At 46.2% G+C, this 20,002-nt stretch overlaps 2 protein-coding genes across 2 annotated transcripts; both read left to right on the plus strand.

Annotated features, from left to right (window-relative positions):
* Window positions 1–734: 734 nt before the first annotated feature.
* UBE4A (ubiquitination factor E4A) lies at window positions 735–15,073 on the plus strand. The gene is made up of 19 exons (XM_031599855.2): window positions 735–1,022; window positions 1,186–1,362; window positions 2,198–2,310; window positions 2,598–2,750; window positions 2,878–3,037; window positions 3,438–3,640; window positions 4,007–4,198; window positions 5,090–5,423; window positions 5,657–5,783; window positions 6,877–7,184; window positions 8,011–8,143; window positions 8,972–9,159; window positions 10,072–10,172; window positions 10,289–10,402; window positions 11,896–12,070; window positions 12,210–12,390; window positions 12,986–13,133; window positions 13,638–13,795; window positions 14,093–15,073. Exons 1-19 carry the CDS (start codon window positions 902–904, stop codon window positions 14,229–14,231), a joined length of 3,225 nt encoding a protein of 1,074 aa, XP_031455715.1. The 5' UTR covers window positions 735–901; the 3' UTR covers window positions 14,232–15,073.
* A 136-nt stretch (window positions 15,074–15,209) lies between these two features.
* On the plus strand, window positions 15,210–18,229 carry ATP5MG (ATP synthase membrane subunit g). The gene is made up of 3 exons (XM_031599856.2): window positions 15,210–15,369; window positions 15,545–15,705; window positions 18,052–18,229. The coding sequence occupies exons 1-3, from the start codon at window positions 15,306–15,308 to the stop codon at window positions 18,148–18,150; spliced, it is 324 nt and encodes a 107-aa protein (XP_031455716.1). The 5' UTR covers window positions 15,210–15,305; the 3' UTR covers window positions 18,151–18,229.
* Window positions 18,230–20,002: the final 1,773 nt, after the last annotated feature.

A 20,002-nucleotide genomic window follows, 5' to 3' on the forward strand; every position in this document is an offset into this window, starting at 1 on the left:
TGGGACAAAGGCATTGGGACAAAGGCATTGGGACAAAGGCATTAGGACAATGGCATTGGGACAGTGGTACTGGGACAATGGCATTGGGACAATGGCATTGGGACAAAGGCATTGGGACAATGGTACTGGGACAAAGGCATTAGGACAAAGGCACTGGGACAATGGCATTGGGACAATGGTATTGGGACAATGGTACTGGGACAAAGGCATTAGGACAATGGCATTGGGACAATGGCACTGGGACGAAGGCATTGGGACAATGGCACTGGGATGAAGGCATTGGGACAATGGCATTGGGACAAAGGCATTGGACAATGGTACTGGGACAATGCCACTGGGACAATGGCACCGGGAGGAGGCCTCACGGGATGGGGCTGGAGGAAAGTTGCAATGCACACACACACAATTATAAAGGTCGTAAAAGGTCTCTGAGATGCCCGAGTCCAACCCCAGCCCATCCCCACCGTGCCACCAAACCACAGCCCCAAGCACTGCATCCCCACGGTTGTGGAACACCCCCAGGGACAGTGATGCCGATGCAAGACATCCATAAATCAATGTTAGGTCCGACGGCTTGTACATAAACGTGCGAATTCCAACATTATCTAATTAATTAGCTAATTAATGCATACGGGTTGCACCCGTGCGTTTTTGTTTACATGTTGGAGCCCTCCTGGACGCCAGGGGGCGCTAAAGCACCGCGCCACTCTCTAGTCCCTCCCGCCCAGCTTCCGGCTCTCGATGATGACGTCATTAGAGTGCGACGCGGTGACGCCCGCTGTCTGGCAGAGCAGGAGGTGAGCGCGGCGGCCCCGGGCCTGCCCGGTGCGGTTCCGTTCGGTTCGTCGCCGTCACCGCAGGTCGGCCCGGCCCGGCCCGCATGGCGCGGCGCTGAGTGGAGATGACCGATCAGGAGAACAACAACAGCATCTCCGGCAACCCCTTCGCCGCGCTCTTCAGCTCCCTCGCCGACGCCAAGCAGTTCGCCGCCGGTCAGAAGCAGCAGCTGCGGCAGCTGGCAGGTCAGGGCCGGGCCGCGGGGCGAGAGGCCTGGCGAGAGGCCTGCTGCTGCTGGGCCGAGGCGGGGAAGCGGGCGGCGGGCTGCTCGCTGGTGCCGCGTGTTCCTGCGAAGCCCTACCCAGGCTGTGAGTGCTGAGGAAGAAGCTCAGGAGCTTTATTTTGCAGGAGAGGAAACTTCGGCCAGCCAGGATGACTCTGACAACAGCGTGTCCGAGAGCCTCGATGACTGTGATTACTCTGTGGCCGAGATCAGCCGCTCTTTCCGCTCCCAGAGGGAGCTGTGCGAGCAGCTCAACATCAATCACATGATCCAAAGGATTTTTCTCATCACTCTGGATAACAGTGAGTGCTCGTGCTGCCCCGCGGTTGTTGATGTGTTTTACCTTGTGAAGGCTTGTGTTGGACCTCAAGGGGATGGGATGCTGGTGTTCTCTGGGTGAACAGTAGGAGGCATGGCCCCTCCTCAGACAGCAAGCTCTGCTCTGGTTCTTGTGCTGGTGTAGAAACAGGCTGGGAGGAACACAAGGTGGAAGAGCTCTGCGTCCTCAAACCATGCAGCTGGTTCATATCTGACGTTCCCAGAACCTTGAACAGAGCTTATGTGTTTGCTTTTCACCTGTAAGGGTTAGAGAAAACAATGTTACGCAGCTGCTGTGAAAGACTGTTTCTGCCTCTATTCTTGAAAACAATCCTGAGACACCTCTGAGTGTCATCCCCTCCATGCAGCAAATGGAAGCATCACTTAGCGCGTCTCAGAACTGGCATCAATGTGGCACCTCTGGTGCCAGTGTGCTGAGGAGCTTGTGCTGCTCCTGCTAAGTGGGGCCACATGGGACAAGTGTGTGAACTGAGAAACTCCCCCAAGAGCTTGGGGTCTTGTGAGGAACCATGTAGTACCCCAACACTGTTTTATACAAGTGATATCAGTGTAAGAGTGCAGCTTCTAATGATGTGGGTTCTGTGCCTGCAGAAAAATGTCTTGCTGGATTCCCTAATGGAATGTGTTTTAAACAGGATCTATGTGAAATTGGACAGGGATGCTGGGAGGTGGGCAGTGCTTCCCTGCAGCAGCCAGTAGCAGACAACTGCCTTTGCCGTGGGCAGGATCCTTGCAGATTTCACTTCCTACAGCTATGTTCTATCAGTCGGGCCAACAGATTATTTATGTTCTCACCAGGTGATCCCAGCATGAAGAGTGGAAATGGGATTCCAGCTCGTTGTGTGTATTTGGAAGAAATGGCTGCAGATCTGGATGACCAAGACTGGCTTGACATGGAAAACATCGAGCAGGTGTGTGTCATATCTCATGTAGAGCAGCGACTGTCCAGATACAGACTGCATCAGTGCTATAAAAGAGATGCTGATTGTAACTGGCCAAACTCTTAAAATCCTAGCTCACATGGGGAATTTATTATCTTCTATTTGAGAGAGGTTATCCTATAGCAATGTTGACAGGTGAGGAGAACTTTGCAAGTGCGTGGTCTGTTTTTAAAAGATAATGGATTTTTTTTGTTTGTTTCCTGACGTAATTTTTCCTGAAGTTGTTTCACTTTCAAACTGTTTTTACTTGTATCTAGGCGCTGTTTACCCGCCTGCTGCTGCAGGAGCCTGGGAACAACCTGATTTACATGACCTCTGCTGGCACACAGAATCTCTCTGCAGATCGAGATGCAGGGGAGAAACAAATTCTACGCTACCTCTATGCCTGTTTCCAGAGGGCAAGAGAAGAGGTGGGTAGAAGTTTCTGAGAAATAAGTTAACTTTGATATCTGAAAGTTGATGGCCAGAGGCAGATGTGAAAGTTGATGGCCAGAGGCAGATGTGCAGCCTCAGATCTATTTTATTCTTTCTGTGCAGATAACCAAGGTTCCAGAGAACTTGCTGCCCTTTGCTGTGCGCTGCCGAAATCTGACTGTGTCAAATGCTCACACTGTTCTTCTCACCCCAGAGATTTATGTCAATCAAAATGTGTATGAGCAGCTGGTGGACCTGATGCTGGAAGCATTGAGAGGAGCACGTAAGTTTGAGTGAAACTTAATTTATGTCTTTGTGAGGTTACTGTTAGAGTTGATGTGAGGCTTTCTGTTTTGTTTTAGCTGTGTTTCTCTGCAAGTGTATTCAGCCCTGTGGAGGTTTAAATTTTGCAGTCAGAATGACAATGGGATCTCCTGTCTCCACTGAGGAGGTGGCTCTAAAAGGCACTCTGAATTCTTGTATCTAACTGTAGCAAGTAAAATTTTAGCATTGGTAAAGCCAGCAGGACCAACACTGTGGCTCAGATAAAGCTTTGACTCCGTTTGTCATTAAAAGGAATTTGAAGAGGAGGGTTGTGTTTAGGTTGTAGTGTGTGCATATTCTAACATCTGGCTGCAGATTGAGTATTGAGTATTGTCAGTAATTCTTGTGTCCCTTGCTAGATTTTGAAGACATGACTGAGTTTCTTGAGGAGGTCATTGAAGCCTTAACAATGGATGAGGAGGTGCGGACGTTTGGGGAAGTCATGGTTCCGGTGTTTGATATTTTATTGAGCAGGATCAAGGACTTGGACCTTTGCCAGATCCTGCTATACACTTACCTGGATATGATTCTCTATTTCACAAAGCAGAAAGATATAGCAAAGGTATGTGCTCTTCAGTTATTGAAAACTGTTAACATTTTAAATTATTACGGGGAAACCCAACTGGTTGGAATAGTATCATCTTAGTGTTGTCCAGTGAATGCTTCTGTAATATCACTCAAAATGGCAAGAGGTAGAAGTGGAAAAAGAGTTTACACATGACAGTGGGAAAGCAGACAGTAGTCCTAGAAACAGGTACCTCTAATGTACCTGTAATTTTCTATTCAGTGTCTGATTTTTGTTTTTTCTAATTATGTTTTTTCTGTGACACATCTTGTACTCTTCTCATTTATAGAAATTCATCTTTACAGTGTAGTTCTGATGACTGCATTTCAGGTAGGCTGCTGCATGTTCAACTGTTTTCCCTAGGTTTTTGCAGGGTATATTCAGCCCAAGGATCCTAGCAATGGACAGATGTACCAGAAGACTTTGTTAGGTGCCATCTTAAATATCTCCTGCTTGCTAAAGACTCCTGGTGTGGTAGAGAATCATGGATATTTCTTGAATCCATCCCGCTCCAGTCCACAAGAGATCAAGGTGCAGGAATCCAATATTCATCAGGTGAGACTGAATTGTAACAACGCTGCTTCCCAGTGTTTTATTGGTCTCTGCTTCTGGGTTCAAGTGAGAAGACTGGATGTTGGGTTGTGTTCCTTTGCTGGCTCTTCGATAGCCTGGCTTGTGGCTAAGAAAGTCGTAGAACCACTTTAGCCTGTAGATTCTCCATCTGTAAGACAAGAATGGGTATAACTGCTTACTTGGTTGTGTCCAAAGTCTTTATATGGACCTCATGTTTCTGCTGCTTAAGAAGTCATCGCTTATGAAGTAGCTTTCTGAGCTTTGGGAAAATGATAGGGTACTTGTAGGACACCATAGCTTAAGACGGAGATAATCTACCTTTGTTGTAATTACTGTGAAATAGTTTTTTAAGTACTTTTCCTCTAATTAAAACATTGGCTCACAAGCAGATAGAATGACGAGCAGCACTTTTTTTTCTGTGAAATTAAATAGCTTCCCTCCTGAGATCAGCAGTGCTAGTAGGATCTTAGATTGCTTCAGAAGAGAGAAGCATCGCAGAATAGGACACAAACACAGCCCTCATTTTGCAGGGAAGCATGCTCAGGTGCAGGTGTTTTTCACAAAGAATGAGATTTCTTTCAAGGTTGTTGTTTCTGCCAAAAATGTGTGAAGAATTTTGCTTGTATTTCCCACAGAAACAACTTGCATTTCAGTGTGTTGTTAATTATTCTGGCCTCAGGTTTTGAGCTATTCATAATGTGTGTCTGAGTGGTGATTAATACAGGTGTCACAATGATAATTTACTTTGAAATTCCTTTGTTTTGAGGGTGAGGTGTTGTCTGGACACGGGACAACTCTGGAAGCATTAATAAGATAGTCAAAAGAAGCCTTCAGATCATGACTCCTTCAACCATTCTCTGTTTCCTGTTACAGTTTATGGCCCAGTTCCATGAGAAGATCTACCAGATGCTCAAGAACCTGTTGCAGTTGTCTCCAGAGACGAAGCACAGGATTCTCTCCTGGCTTGGAAACTGTCTGCACGCTAACTCAGGCCGTACCAAAATTTGGGCTAATCAGATGCCAGAGATCTTCTTCCAGATGTATGCCTCAGATGCCTTCTTCCTGAATTTGGGAGCTGCCCTCCTGAAGCTGTGTCAGCCCTTCTGCAAACCAAAATCTCCTAGGCTGCTAACCTTTAACCCCACTTACTGTGCCCTGAAAGAGCTGAATGAAGAGGAGCGGAGGAGTAAGAATGTACATATGAAAGGTATGTCCAAAACCTATGGGAGCAAGTGAAGCAAAAAGGGATCTTCTCAGTTCCTAACCTCTCCAGTGCACTCTTGCTGTATGTTGGTAAAGGATGAGTTAAGCGAGAGACTACAGAGGAAAAAGGGAAGAGATAAATAAAACACTGTCCAGTGTCACTTGCATTTCATGTTATCCAGAGGAGCTCTCTTGAGCCCTTAACAAAGCTTAATGCAAAGATGCTTTTAATTCTAGGTTTGGAAAAAGAAACGTGTTTGATACCTGCTGTGACTGAACAAGAGCCAGAGTTTGCAAACAGCTACAATCTGGTGACAGAAAATCTGGTTCTGACACAGTATACCCTTCACTTAGGATTTCACAGGTAAATAATTCTAGAGCTGTGTGTGTTCTTATGGAGCTGGACTCTGAGAAGGTGTTAGAGGTGCTGCCGAGGCAGGCACTTTGAGAGAGGTTTTATGTCTCTATTTCTGAATATTCATTATTTAAGCCTAATGTGAAAGCTCAAGCTTTAGGCAAAAGATTGTTCCCATTGCTGTTATATGATCACATAGATTTTTAGTTCAGAGTATACCAATTGAGTTGCCAAATGCATTTTGACTGACAGCTTGAGTGTCAGGCTGACTAATTTAGTAAAGAATTTTTGCTCGCTTGTGTTCAGTCAGAGCTGACAGCCTTACAGAATCCACGTGACCTATAGTATTTTAACAGCTAGGTGCTGGATTGCCAGGGCTCACTCAGTTCTGTTACCTTCTTTGGGGGAGCAGGCCTCTGTCTTTTTGCTTATCTACCAGGGAGCATCTCAGTAGCAGAGTGTGAGGTGTCTGAACTGCTCCACTAAATTAATTTTGTTTGAAGCAGCAGTGCAACGTAACTGGCCGTTTCCAGGAAACAATTTTCTGGACACCAGAATGCACTATTTTTATAGCTTTCTTCTCTAAATTGTTGCCTGGATACTATGAGGTCACCACTGATTCAGGCATAGTCCCCTTCTGGTTTATTATCTAAATATAGAAATAGATGAAAAAGTTATGCAAGCGGCTTGTTGCTGGGAAACTGAAAATGTCACTTCCCAGGCTTACCCACACCCTGACCTTCGTAACCCAACAAGGTTTGCAGCTGCGTGGGTTCGTTGTCTGCACCACTGCAGAGTGCTTCATAGGAGCTGCTGCTTTACCAGGCTGCTTAACAGACCTCTTTGGTATTTCAGGAGGATTTCTTGTCCTTTCAAGTCCTGGCTTGCCTTTCTTTATACGTTTCTTGTTACTGACCCCTGAAACAGATTATTTGCAGGGAAATAGCTTAAACAGAAAAGATATTTGCCTGCTGCACAGAATGTCTCTAACAAACAAGCTAAATTCTAGCTAGCAAGCACGGTAACTTCTGCATTTCTTAGGCAGTCTGTACTGAACTTAGTTGCACCTTGTCTGATCTCTTGCCTTGTTTTCCCCGAGTAGGTTGCATGACCAGATGGTAAAGATAAACCAAAGCCTTCACCGCCTGCAGGTAGCGTGGCGAGAAGCTCAGCAGAGTTCTAGCCCTGCTGCTGACAGCCTCAGGGAGCAGTTTGAACGCCTGATGACCATCTATCTCTCCACGAAGACAGCGATGACGGAGCCACAGATGCTGCAGAACTGCCTGAATCTGCAGGTGTCCATGGCAGTTCTCCTGGTACAGCTGGCTATAGGAAACCAAGGGACTGAGCCTGTAGAGCTGACGTTTCCATTGCCAGGAGTGGAAAACAGTGCATTGGCCTATGTACCAGGTGAAGCCACTTTTCCTGCTGGTTTGTGCTGCTGCACGTGAGGGTCTGAATCTAAAACAGCTTAAGAAGTGCTCTGTTCAGAGTGTTTATGCATACGTGGCCTTATTCTTCATGATTCCTTAAGCACCAGGGTTTCCCCTTAGTTTTTAGCTTTGTGAAGGGTGAGTTATGAGTTATAGAACATGTGAGAGAGTGTAGTGTGAGTCAGCTGCAACTTCAACGATAACAACACCCAGATCATAGCATCCAAAACAGATCTCTTAGTTAATCCAGCAATTTAGTCCTGATGCTGTCTAGATGAATACTGGAAGCTCTGTCGAAGGAAGTGCTTTGCTTTCCAGGGGAGAGGATATAGTGCTACTGCTGATAGCATTTTTCTTTGCACAGAATATTCTCTTTGAAGAGGGTCATTAACTCTCCTAACATTTGCAGCTCTTTGAGGGAATGCTTCAGATTTTGATTGCTGCTGACCTTTCAAAGATCCTATGCATTGCCATGTTGCTATGTTTGGCCAAATCCTGCATTGATTTACTGTTTTCCCTGTGCACTAAATTCTATTGTGTTGAGACTGTCTTCCCTTGAGCTTCTGCTGTATAGCAGTGCATAATATCAATGGAGAGCTGCTGGGAGCCCTGTAGAGTGACTTTTGAGATGAGTCAAGTGAATCCTGTGCGTTAGATTTCTTCATGATTTTGGTGTTCTAATAAAACTCCTCCTCAGTTCTGAAACCTTAATTGGAATTAGAGAGGTAAGCTAAGTGCCATGAAGGCCAGAAAACATGCTGTGTGAGCTGCCTGATGAACTAACGTGCAATCTCTCCCCACAGAATTCTTTGCAGATAATTTGGGTGACTTCTTCATTTTCCTGCGGCGTTTTGCTGATGACATCTTGGAGACTTCTGCTGATTCTCTGGAGCACATCCTTCACTTTGTTACTGTTTTCATGGGTGATGTGGAGAGGTACGTACAGACCCAGGTCTAAACCCTTTATGCTTACTGCAAAGCACCTGGATAGAAACAGAAAGAGGGAATTGTCAGAGGTGCCTCGAGGCTTGGCTCATACATCTGTAGGTTGCTTGATCTCTCTGGAAGAATCAAATTCTGCTCACAGAAGGCACTAAAAGCTGCCTGAAGAACTTGTGCTTCACATGAGGCAAACAGAATATTCAGTGTCTAAAGACTTGTTTAGTCATACTATGCAGGAGCATAGTCACCCAGAAACTAGGTGCCAGTGAACACTGAGCAAGGGAGGTTTGGCTGTTGCTGTAGCAGTAACTGCTGCTCATCTCTAGATGTTGAGAGTTTTTCCAACACTCCCAATACTTCTTACTACCTGAAGAAGTTACTTCTATGCTTGCTGGCAATCTCATCTACACAGAGGGCATATGGCTGCAGGAGCACTAAGAGTATGTATCAGCTGGAAATCACTACCTAATCAAAATGTACATGAAAGATTACTTATTCTGCTGCTTCCCATGGTGCTGTATACACAGAAACAAGCAAGTATGGTGTTGAGTAGAATTTAGATGCTAGTTGTGGTCATCTGGGTGTGGATTAAAGCGCTGTATTTAACAAAAACTAGTTTTGAAAGGATTTTGAGTGGGAGAGCAAAGAATCAGATGTTGTTCCCAGCAGAATCTGTCTGTCTTTTAACACGGACGCTTTGCTTTATGCTCCTATAAGAAACTGCTTTGTTAGAGATGCTTTGCTAGTTGCTACAGGAACATATTGGAGTTGATCTTTTTTAAGTATCCCTTTTGAATTCTACTGTTTTTTTTTCACTTACAGAATGAAAAATCCTCATCTGCGAGCCAAGCTGGCAGAAGTGCTGGAAGCTGTGATGCCTCATTTAGATCAGGCCCAGAATCCACTTGTCTCCAGTGTGTTTCATCGTAAAAGAGTGTTCTGCTCTTACCAACATGCTGCCCATCTTGCTGAGGCACTTATCAAAGTCTTTGTGGATATTGAGTTTACTGGTAAGCATGGAAGGTGAAGAGGTGTCTTCCTTCTGTAAAATTTATTCAGGTTTTGAAGTGCTTCAGTGTAAGAGAAGAAGGAATATCTGTGCTTTGTTAAACTGCTCAGTTGTATTCCAGCAAAGCACCTGTCTTTCCAGAATTCTGACTTGCACAAAACCACATGGCTAGGAAGTATAACTGTCAAAGGGCAAGTGTTTGTTGGTGCAGTGCTTGTAATTTGCCATTTCCTTCTACTGCGGAATCGGTTGTGTTGTTTGGAAGTCAGTGACAGGTCTCTGACTTCTCCAGGAGCTGTTTTTTATAATCCCCTGGGAGCAATAGGAAACACATGCTGTTAGAGGAAATGCATCTGTGTAGCTGAGGCGGTCATTTTCCTTCCCAGGGGGTTGTGTTGGACTCTGTTGGTTTCCTGCAGCCCTACATACGATTGGCACTTCCTGCACTTTGAAATTGGAGTATTACTCAAGGGCTGGAAGTGCTGCCCTTCTCACTTGCTTGTGTCTATTTCTGCTTGGGATGCTGTCAGACACTGACTATCCATCGACTGCACCTTCCTACTGTAAAAGTATCCCAGGTGATCTTAAATAGCTGTGATCCCAGCAGCCACTCATGCTCTTTTCCATGGGACTTGCTTGTTGTACCCTCTGGATGCTTAGTTTAGCCTGGTCACAGCAGTGGTAACAGTCAGTAGAAACTGCCAGACCTTTTTGTTGAGGAAGTGGTGGTGAAACTGTGCTTTGACTGCTTGCTGCCTATTGATGCATTCAGTACCCACCTGGGTGGTCAATATTTCAGCTTTGTGAAGAAAACGCAGCCTGCTCCCACACAGTGCTGAGCAAACATTGAAAAGGAATTAAAAATCTCTGTCTGTGCCCATAGCCAAAACGTGGTGCTTTCACTTCTGTCTAGGTGACCCACATCAGTTTGAGCAAAAATTCAACTACCGCCGTCCAATGTATCCCATCCTGAGATACATGTGGGGCACGGATTCATACCGACAGAGCATAAAGGTGAGACAAGCCATGTAAATGTGAGCATCTCTGTTTAGCTCTTTATGGAGCTTGTAGATTTGTGTCTTGCAGTTTGGACTGTGTCGAAGCAGTAATCATTTTCTTGTTATCTGCAGGCTCTGGCTGATTATGCCTCAGAGAATCTAGAAGCAATGAATCCCCCTCTTTTCTTGCGCTTCCTTAATTTGCTCATGAACGATGCAATTTTCCTGTTGGATGAAGCCATACAGGTAGGGTTTTGTGTGTATGCTGCAGGCATCGTGTAGAAATGGATCTTACTCCCTTTTAGGTGGCTGATTACAGCAGTGACCTTTTATCTCCAGAACAATATTAATATACTTTTGCTCTTTGGATGAATCCTCGCAGCAGATACTTGCTGGGAAACTCAGCTGAGCCAGGTTCATGATCTTGCAAGCATCAAGTCTGGTACAGCAAACACCACAGAAGAAGGGATTATGGCAGAAGTATGATGGGGTCTGGGATAGCACTCACAGGGCACTTGATTCCATTCCCCTTCATCCTGGGAGATGGATCAGAACAAAAAGAAACAGAAAAACTTTCTTTTTTTCTTCCCAGATGGAAAATGAAGTGCTAGCAGAGTCGGAAGGAAATCTGCCTGTTATTAATCTGGATGCAGCCAGGCTTTAAATGAGTTCTGCAGTTTTTGATTATCAAATCCCCTTGGCCTTTCCTCAGGTGGTGTAGGCTAATAAGGACCTTTTGTCTCTAGGCAATTTTCCGTTAGGTTTACAAGGCAAGTTTCAGCTGAATTCGTGTCCCTGATGTGTGATGATTGTCTCACCATGCCTTCTTGGTGCTGCCAGTAAGTGCTTTTGTGGAGCTTTTACTTGTGGCAGAATGGAGGCTGGCAGATCAGACAGCTCACATGGATGTTGTACATCTGGTTTTGAACATCTACAGACTTCATACAATTTGTCAGTATGAGCAATTGTATGTTTTATTAAAGTTCTGCAGTTATGAGCCCTTTCAAATGCTCTACCTTTTCCTTCCATAATGGCCCCTGTTAGAGTGGAGCAGATAGTATCTGAGGTCTTGCCATTAAGTTTCTTAGGGTGGTGAGAACACGAAGGCGTTGTAACACAAGTGAGCTCTTATTTCTTGCTTGTTACAGCTTTTGAAATTAACTCATGGCATTCCACTCTTGAAAATGCTTTGGTTTTTCTGCCCTCCTGAGATCGGGCAGATGAGCAGTGAGGCTTGATGCTTTCTGTTAATTTTACTTAGATGTGTTAAAGTGGAATTTGCCATAGAGGAGATGGTAATGTTATACTGATTCACCAGAGATGATTTGGAACGTGGATACTCTCTGTGCTAAGCACTCAAAAGCTGTGCTGAATGTCTCTGACAGTTTTCTTAGTTCACTAAGGTCTCTTTTCTGCCTACATCAGCGTAGCAGAAGGTTACAGAATGAAGGTTCTATGAGGAGCAATCCTAATGTAATCCACATTCATTACAGACATTCTGGTTTTTAGCATCTCCCTGTTAATGCTCTCAGGTGGTGATGAGGGAGCACTCTGGGTTAGCTGTTGCTGCCTATTTGTTGCCTGTTCTCCTGAGGCTGCTGTAGGAGATGTATTCCATGCTTTTCTATCAAACACATGTGCCTCTTCCGTGCCCTGAAGTGACTGGCTGAAAGGAAAGCATCTTAGTCAGCTTTACTCACACAGCTGCTCCCATATGTTTCCCTGCTGTGTCTTTACAGTACCTGAGTAAGATTAAAATTCAGCAGATAGAGAAGGACCGTGGTGAGTGGGACAGCCTGTCCCAGGAGGCTCGTCGGGAGAAGGAGTCCAGCCTGCAGATGTTTGGTCAGCTGGCTCGATTCCACAACATCATGTCCAACGAAACCATCGGTACTCTGGCCTTCCTGACATCAGGTAGGAGGAGTAAATCCTGCCTGCTGAAACCTACAGAACTGCATTGCCTGAGAATTGGGCGGGTCTGATTCAGTTTAAGGATTGTCAGAGAGGGACTGGATTACTGTGAAGCTCAGGGAACTATCGGTTTCTGTTCCAGAAATCAAGTCCCTGTTTGTGCATCCCTTTCTTGCTGAACGCATCATCTCCATGCTAAACTATTTTCTGCAACACCTGGTTGGCCCTAAAATGGGAGCTTTGAAAGTCAAGGATTTCAGCGAGTTTGACTTCAAACCACAGCAGCTAGTTTCTGACATCTGTACGATCTACCTGAACCTTGGGTATGTGACAAGGGAGTGCTGGAGGTGGGATGTCAGAAGTGCTCGTGGAGAAGAATGGCCTTTTGGGTGCTTTTAAGTATAAACAGGTTTTTGTCATCTGTTGAACACTGATAATGTTTGCAAGGAATTGGAAATCTAATTTGGCCTAAAGTGGGACTAGCTGTGATGTGCACACCAAAACCTGCACTGGGATGGGAACTGCAGCTGCAGTTAGGTGAACATCTGGGGTAGCAGAGCCCTGTGACCTCCTTTGCCACAGGGTGGGAGTGTTTTCATAGGAGCAGTGAACAGAAGTCCTTAATGGGCCTTTCAGAAGCATGGTGTGCTCTTCTGTAACTGTTCTTGGACTACACAGGGAAGACAGCTGCAATGCAGCTAGTAGGAGTGCAAGTTCAGCATAATCACAGTTAAATTCATCCCGTGGGTCTCTGTGGAGAGGACCTAGGAAAAACATTTGATTACAGTCAAGCTTTTCTCTCGACACCGTGTAACTTGAGTTCCTTGCTCTGGTAACACAGCTGTTGAGGGCACTGTGCTTTGCAGCCAGAGGAATATAAATTCTTAAGCTCTTGTTTTCTTTCAAATTGTGGTCCAGGGATGAAGAAAACTTCTGTGCCACAGTACCGAAGGATGGCCGTTCCTATTCACCAACACTCTTTGCCCAGACAGTAAGGGTTCTGAAGAAGATCAATAAGCCTGGCAACATGATAGTGGCTTTCAGTAACCTGGCTGAAAGGATCAAGGTGAGAAGTAGATAGGATAAGAGGCAAAAAGAAAGGAAACTGGCATCCTTTTCCATCTGTTTATGGCTGCACCTTTGCCATGGAGATGCAGTTCTGGGAAATGGTGCTTTATCTGAAGTGTATGTTTGGACAGCTGAGGAGGCTCCTTTATGGCATAGACCCCAATAAGTTTTAGCATGCAGTTCTTGAATGCATCTACAGGTGTATGAGCATACAGCATGAGAAAAGAAAGGCATGGTGGCTTATAGTGAGGCTTGGCTATTGAAGTTTGTCAGCTTCTAGTGGCAAATGTATTTGTGTTAAATCAGGCTCCCCAACCTGTTCTGTTTTTGTAGTTTTAACAGTGCCTCTGTTAAACAGCCACCGCCCTGACCAGCTGTGATACTTGTGTGTTCCAGGGAAGTGTTTTTTCAGTCACGGTGATGTTAAAAGCAAACCTGTTTTTGAAAGAATTGGAACAGCACTGGGAACTCCGGGATTTTAAAAGCTGTGTTTGCCTGCCAGTCTCTTGCAGACCGTCAGCAGCAGGAAGAGGAGACATATGCAGATGCTTGCGATGAGTTCCTGGATCCTATCATGAGCACTCTGATGTCTGACCCAGTAATCCTGCCATCATCCCGTGTCACTGTGGATCGATCAACCATAGCCCGGCACCTACTGAGGTATGAGATGTAGGCTTAAGTGCATCCTTGGTTATGTTAAGCTTCCTTTGTCACTGACTGCTTTTCATGAGGCAAAAAAGGACTTGTGCTTTTCCAAGTTGGAAGCTTGGGATAGGGTGGGGTATACAGGTAATACATTTCACTTATCTAATGATATCCAGTGACACATGGGCTCAGTGTTGGCTCAGTAAGTTCACTTAACAGCAGGAAGATTGCACCAATCTTCCTGACCAGTCTTTTTTTTTTTTTTCCTAGCAAATGGGCTGTCAAGGTAATCTCCTCAATGCTCTCTTTCAGTGATCAGACAGATCCTTTTAATCGGAGCCCACTCACTATGGACCAGATTAGACCAAACAGGGAGCTTAAAGAAAAGATTCAGCAGTGGCTTGCAGAGAGAAAAAAGCAGAAGGAGGAGCTGGAGGACACACTGAACTGAGAACAAAGATCTCCATACCCAGACATGCAATCATTGGCGAGACAGATGCCTTGCAGTGGTGATGGCAGTTTCTCCAGAGCATCCATGAAACTTGCCATGTGAATGAAGAATACATCCAGTGTATTTGCACCACATCTGGAATCTCTCCTAGTACCCTCTTTTCTCTCTTATTCTGTCTTTCCTTTCAAGAATTATTATTGTTTAATACCAAGAATTTCCACTGCACTGTAGCTTCCTCACCTCTGCATCTTGGGAAGTTTCAGCCTCTTCTGATTGTCCTATTGCCCTGTCCCTATACTAATTGTTCTCTGTGTTGGCTAACAACTGCCATGTTACTTTTCCAGTGACACCAAAAACGTTCTTTGCTACCCCAGCCTCTGTTCTGTTGCTGTTGACTTCCAAGTTGTTCAAATGATGCAATCTTGTTTACTGTGAAAGTGATGCCTTCACATCTGCAGCAGCTCTGAAGTTCAGGCGGGGGCACGGACTGGAAGGGGACAGTTCTGCAAACGGGTCCGTGCTGATTGTGGAGCGGGGTTTCTTTTTCAGATGATATGTAGAAATAAGGGGTGACAAAATGCAATCTTTAGATACTTGTACAGTCGGCTGTGAAGGTCTAGCAGCTAATAGAGCTCCTGCAGGGAGAAATTAGTTGCAGAAAAGCCTCTGCTTTAGCCGGGAGGGATGACAGGGCTGCCTGTTCTTTCGGAGGAGCTTGTAATGTAATTAGCGTCGGTGAATGAGAACACCTGTTGTTTCAGAGCTCTTCCGGAGCCGCGTTGCCTCCCTGCCCAGGCTGTGTACGTTCTCCCGAGGAACGCTATAAATCCTCTCTGCCTTCACGCCGTCCCTCGTCTGGTTTATCGCCTCGCTTGCGGGCACGGGGAGGTCAGCGGCACGGCGCGGGTCTCGAACCCGCAGCCCTAGGGGCGCCGCGCTCCGCCCCGCGCACGTGGTGCGGGGTCCTTGTGCCTCCGCGCGGGCTGCCCGCGGCAGACGCCTGACGGGAGCACGAAAAGCAGGCGCGCTGCAGGCAGGCGGGGTCCTGCGGCGGCAACGGGGTGACTTTGAGGCATGGCGCAGGCCGCGCAGAAGCTGGTGCAGCGCCTGAGCAGCCGCGGGCCTCAGCTGCTGAGCGGTGAGCGCCGGGCGGCCGCTCTGTGCTGGCGTGGGGCGGGGCGGGGCGGGAGGTCCGGCTGCGGTTCTCCGTGCGCTGCGACGGCGGGGAGGAAGGGCGCCGGGCCTGGGAGGGACGCGTGTAGCACAGCCTGCCGCCGGGCTCAGCTGCCCGCTCCTCCTTTTGTCCCTTCCAGCTGCCGTGGCCTACTCCAAGCCTCGTCTGGCCACGTTCTGGTACTATGCCAAGGTCGAGCTTGCGCCTCCGACTCCCGGTGAGATCCCCAAAGCCATCGACAGCATGAAGGCCATGGTCAGGAGCTTTCAGTCCGGTCGCCTGGCGCAGCTGACGGTGAAGGTAACGGCTGGGTGGGGGAGGATGTAAACAGGACGTTGTGCTTCTGTTCGGGTTATAACGGATCTCAGGTGGGGCTGCTCGTGGCAGCCTGCCTCACTGCATCCAGAGCTGTGCTTCTGCTAATTATCGCCTGCTTAGACAAGACTGTTTGCAAAAAAAACCAAAAACAACCAGCTAAAACCTGCCCTCAGAGCAGCGACTGGCTCCGTATCTGCTCAGTCATAATCTGTAGTTATTGGTGCTTCTACCCTGCTGCATTTGTGTTAGGGAGTGTTCACAAAGCCAGGGGTTGGGCTTTGTGCATCTGCAGTCCTGTTGTTCGTGGGCGTTTCTGATCCTGACCTTGGTGTCTGTTAATAGCAATGTGATAGAGCTGTGTAGCAAACAGGCATTCAGCTTGTTTTCTGTTTTCTCGTTCCTGGGATCTATTAAGTATTCTAAAGTGCATTCAACCTCCGGAGTGTTTTGTTGTGATGAGGTTTAGGATCTGTTCAGAATAATTCTGATTAGGCTCAGTTGCAGGTGAAGACAATGATTGTCTTTGGATGTGTCTTATAAGGATGGTATTTTATGCTGAAATAACTTGTGGAGGTAGGAGCTTTAACATATATGTCTTATATTGCCCTTGAGGAGTTCATGCTCAGGCTGGGCAACCTGTGTCCTGCTTGGCTTGTTAATCCTTGTGTGCTGCAAGTCAGAGATGTGCAGATCTGCTGCTGCCTCCCAGCACAGTGAGCTTCCATCTCATTGCCTACATGTCCATGAGCAGCTGAGGCTGCATTTTCTGCCTGGAGCCCAATGTTAGTTCATTTGCTACTGCAGTTTGGTTGTGTCTTCATTAGTCACACGCTTCCCAATCCAGAACTGCAATGAATATGAAAATCTAATCAATTAGGTAGGAAACAAGTCAGCCAGCTGAGGTAAATTTGCCATCGCTCAGGAGAATCCCTCATTATAGATGAGGTTTTTGATAATGCTTGTTAGGCACATTAAGACTTGTGTTATTCATTGTGACCATTTTATTCTCTGCTGGTCAGCTTATTTTCACAGTGTTGCTTCCTGCTGTTAAAGGGACCCTTTGCTGGAACCCTTGAATTATTATTTCTTCTCAACCATCTACCCATGGACTTCCCCTGTGTTTCTTTCAAGTCCTTCTGAAGAGGCATCCCATTGCCTCTTATGTTTTTAAGGCTTTATTGCTGCCTTTTACCTGCTGCCTGCAGAGAAGCTGGCTCAGACTAGCTTCCTTCCTCCTGCTGCTGCCTTTGCTTAATTCAGCACACTAAGCAACCTCATCTGAACAGAGGATTTCAGCTTTGTGGAGGGCATCATATTGTCTTTAATGCTCACAAATGCAATTAAGAAATGTTTAATGTGTGTAAGTAAGATTTACAGCTTGTGAAGGAACAGTGCTGTTGTCACATACAGAGGAAGTGCGTAGTGCAGCTGAGATCAGTGTTTGTTAAGAAAGGAACACAGAGTGGTGTTCTCTGCAAACCTAGTTCAGCTCTTTGTGAAACCATTCCCCATGGGAACCAGTATGTTTTAAGTAGGTGTACTGACCTCAGTAACTTGGGGCTGGCATTTCAGCAGATACCCTGAAAGTGTGTTCTGTTCAGTACCAGACTTAGAAGAAATTATATATACAAAAGCTTGTTGTTTTTTCCTGGATAAGCTCAGGGATGGAAGAGTTCTGCAGTCTCTTCAGGCTCTGACAGTTGCAGTCTGTGAGCTGCAGGCAGTCAGCACACAGTGGTATTTTCAAGGCACGGTTTCACCACCAGCATTCTAGCTTGTCATACTTTCCTTGTTGTACCGTGAAAAACAACTGAGCTGCTGTCAGCTGGCTTGAAGCTCAGAGCATTTATGGGTCAAGAGTTGAAAGGTGTTTTAATGTTTCAGCATTGTTTCAGCTCTTTCACGGCTGTACCAGAGCTGTGCTGTGTTCCCTTGACTCCTGCCATTATCTGCTCAAGTGGAGAGAGTAGGGAATGAATTTGCCCAGCAGCCTTAAAGAGCTGTGTCATCTGTTTGGTGCATTGCTTGGCCCTGAAATTAAATTTGTTTCCTGCAGGTATGGTTTTAGAGCCCTGTAAGAAGATGACTTCTAAAATAAAATCTCAGCTGATGTGATATTTAACGTTTTAGAATTATTTTAACAGCGTGACCTGTTGAGAGATGGATGAAGGTGATAAACAGTAACTTGCACATCTGGTTTTGGCTTAAACTGTTGTCTTGCCAATCAGATGACTGCTTTGCTAGTCATGCATGGTGTTTGATTACAAGAGCAAGAAAGGAAGCTGTTGCAGGAGCAAATATTCTAAATTGTGGCTTTTTTTCTTTCAGGAAGCGCTGAGGAACGGTTTGGTGGCCACAGAGGTGCTGATGTGGTTTTACATTGGTGAGATCATAGGCAAACGAGGCCTGATTGGATACAATGTTTGAAGACTCGACCTCAGTAACACAGCGTTTGCTGCTGCGGCCCTCAGCCTGTAACACAAATAAAGCCAGGAGCTGATGTAGAGTTGTTGTGGTCTTTTTGTGGTGGTTGGGATGTGAGCCTGTCTCTGACCTGGCAATGTCACCAGTGGCTTCTTTAACACAGCTGCCTGAAGGGCAGTCCCCTTAGCACAGCAGCACATGATGGTGAAGTGACTCACTTTCCTCTGCCTCTCCCTCAAAATGCGAGGCAGAATTAAAGCTGGCTTTGGTCATTTCTGCTGCTTGATCGTTATTTCACTGCTAGATGTTTGGATAACTTCTGTGCAACAAGCTGCAGTGCTGCAAAAGTGTAGAGACTGGCAATTTCAAACTGACTATATAAAAGCTTTCACTTGTTTCTGAATGTATTTAACATTAGACAGTGAGAACATGCAAGAAATCACAGTATTTTAAGGTATCAAAGGATACCTTGGCATTGCATGTATTATATGGTCTTACAGCATTATTCTGTGCAGTTTGGTTTCAGGTGAAACTTGTGCTGGAAGACTTTGAAGGTAAGCAGAATGGTACAGTACACATCATCTTAACTCACACGTGGCTAAAAGTGTGAGCTGTCTAGAAGTTCACAACCCTGCTTATTTTTAAACAAATTCTGTACAGCCTTATCTATATAGCAACTTAGTAAGATTAACTGCACTGCAACACCATCCCCCTCTCTCTAATTTGTAAAAGGAGGTCTTTGAAGCTTTTAGTCTTGTTTGAATGAAGCTTAACCGGTTGTTTTTTTTTTAATTGTCTTTACTGTCTTAGAAAATGGTCTCCAGTCAATATTGCTTCTTGTTGTTGCATTACCTGGGACTGTTCTCAGTTGGTCCTTTGATCCCCTGGGCTTTGTGTTAAGTTCCTTGGTGACTCTCAGCCTTCCAGCCTGGCTGCCCCACATCACTCACAGCTCTGGGGAGGCTGTACTTGTAGCAGAGTTGGCTTTTGTGTCTGCAGCAGTCTCAACTCCCCCAACAGTTCATGGCAGGAAGAAGCCTTGTGTGGTCTCTGGGACGATTTGGATAGGCAGCACAGGAAGCAGCCACAGGCAGCAAGTAGCACATTAGAGATGTGCAAGTGTTAGTCTGGTTATTTTTCCAGAGCTGGTACCTGGAGTGGTGCTGTGCCTGCATTACTGCTGACTGTGGGACTATGGGCTTCAGATACTGCTGTCTGCTTGGCATCACTGCAGGCTCCCAACAGACAATGCATTTCTGTTGCACAGAAGGGTCCTTGACCCAGCAGCTGTGAGAGTGCTTCTGAGAAAGTGGAGCACAAGAGCCTTGAAGGAAAATGCTGACAGGCATGTCTTTCTCTTGTGATCTGCATGTGCTGTCCATGTCCCACCCTGAGGCCAATTGCCTGGTGTTCAGAATTCACCATGGAACAGCTAACTGCACCACTGCTGTTTGAAGGGAGCACAGCTTCACAGGGAGGACTTCTTGCAGCTCCCCACCTGACTCCTGATCCAGAGTGGTACCAGGCACACAGGATTGCCTGTAGAGAGCACAGCTCCCCAGTGGCAGGGCCGCAGTTCTCACTGCTAACAAAGGATGCATAGACAGGAGAGATTGCTTGAGCTAGCTTTGAGGCAAGCAGCTGCACAGCATAGGTTACAAGCTGAGAAGACAGCACTGGAGTTATTTCACTCAGAGTCTAAGATTCTCTCAGCCCTTTTCATGCAAGGTTTGCCAAAGACTTCATGGCTGGAATTCTCACCACCTGTGACCAAGGTGCTAATCATCTGCACAAGACAGATGGGGAAAACAAGGCTGAAAGAACTTTTGGACTTCCACAGGTAAGTGCATCAGGA

The sequence above is a fragment of the Phasianus colchicus genome, chromosome 23 (genome assembly GCF_987193195.1).
Source record: "Phasianus colchicus chromosome 23, bPhaCol1.hap1.1, whole genome shotgun sequence".
Taxonomy (NCBI): Eukaryota; Metazoa; Chordata; class Aves; order Galliformes; family Phasianidae; genus Phasianus; species Phasianus colchicus.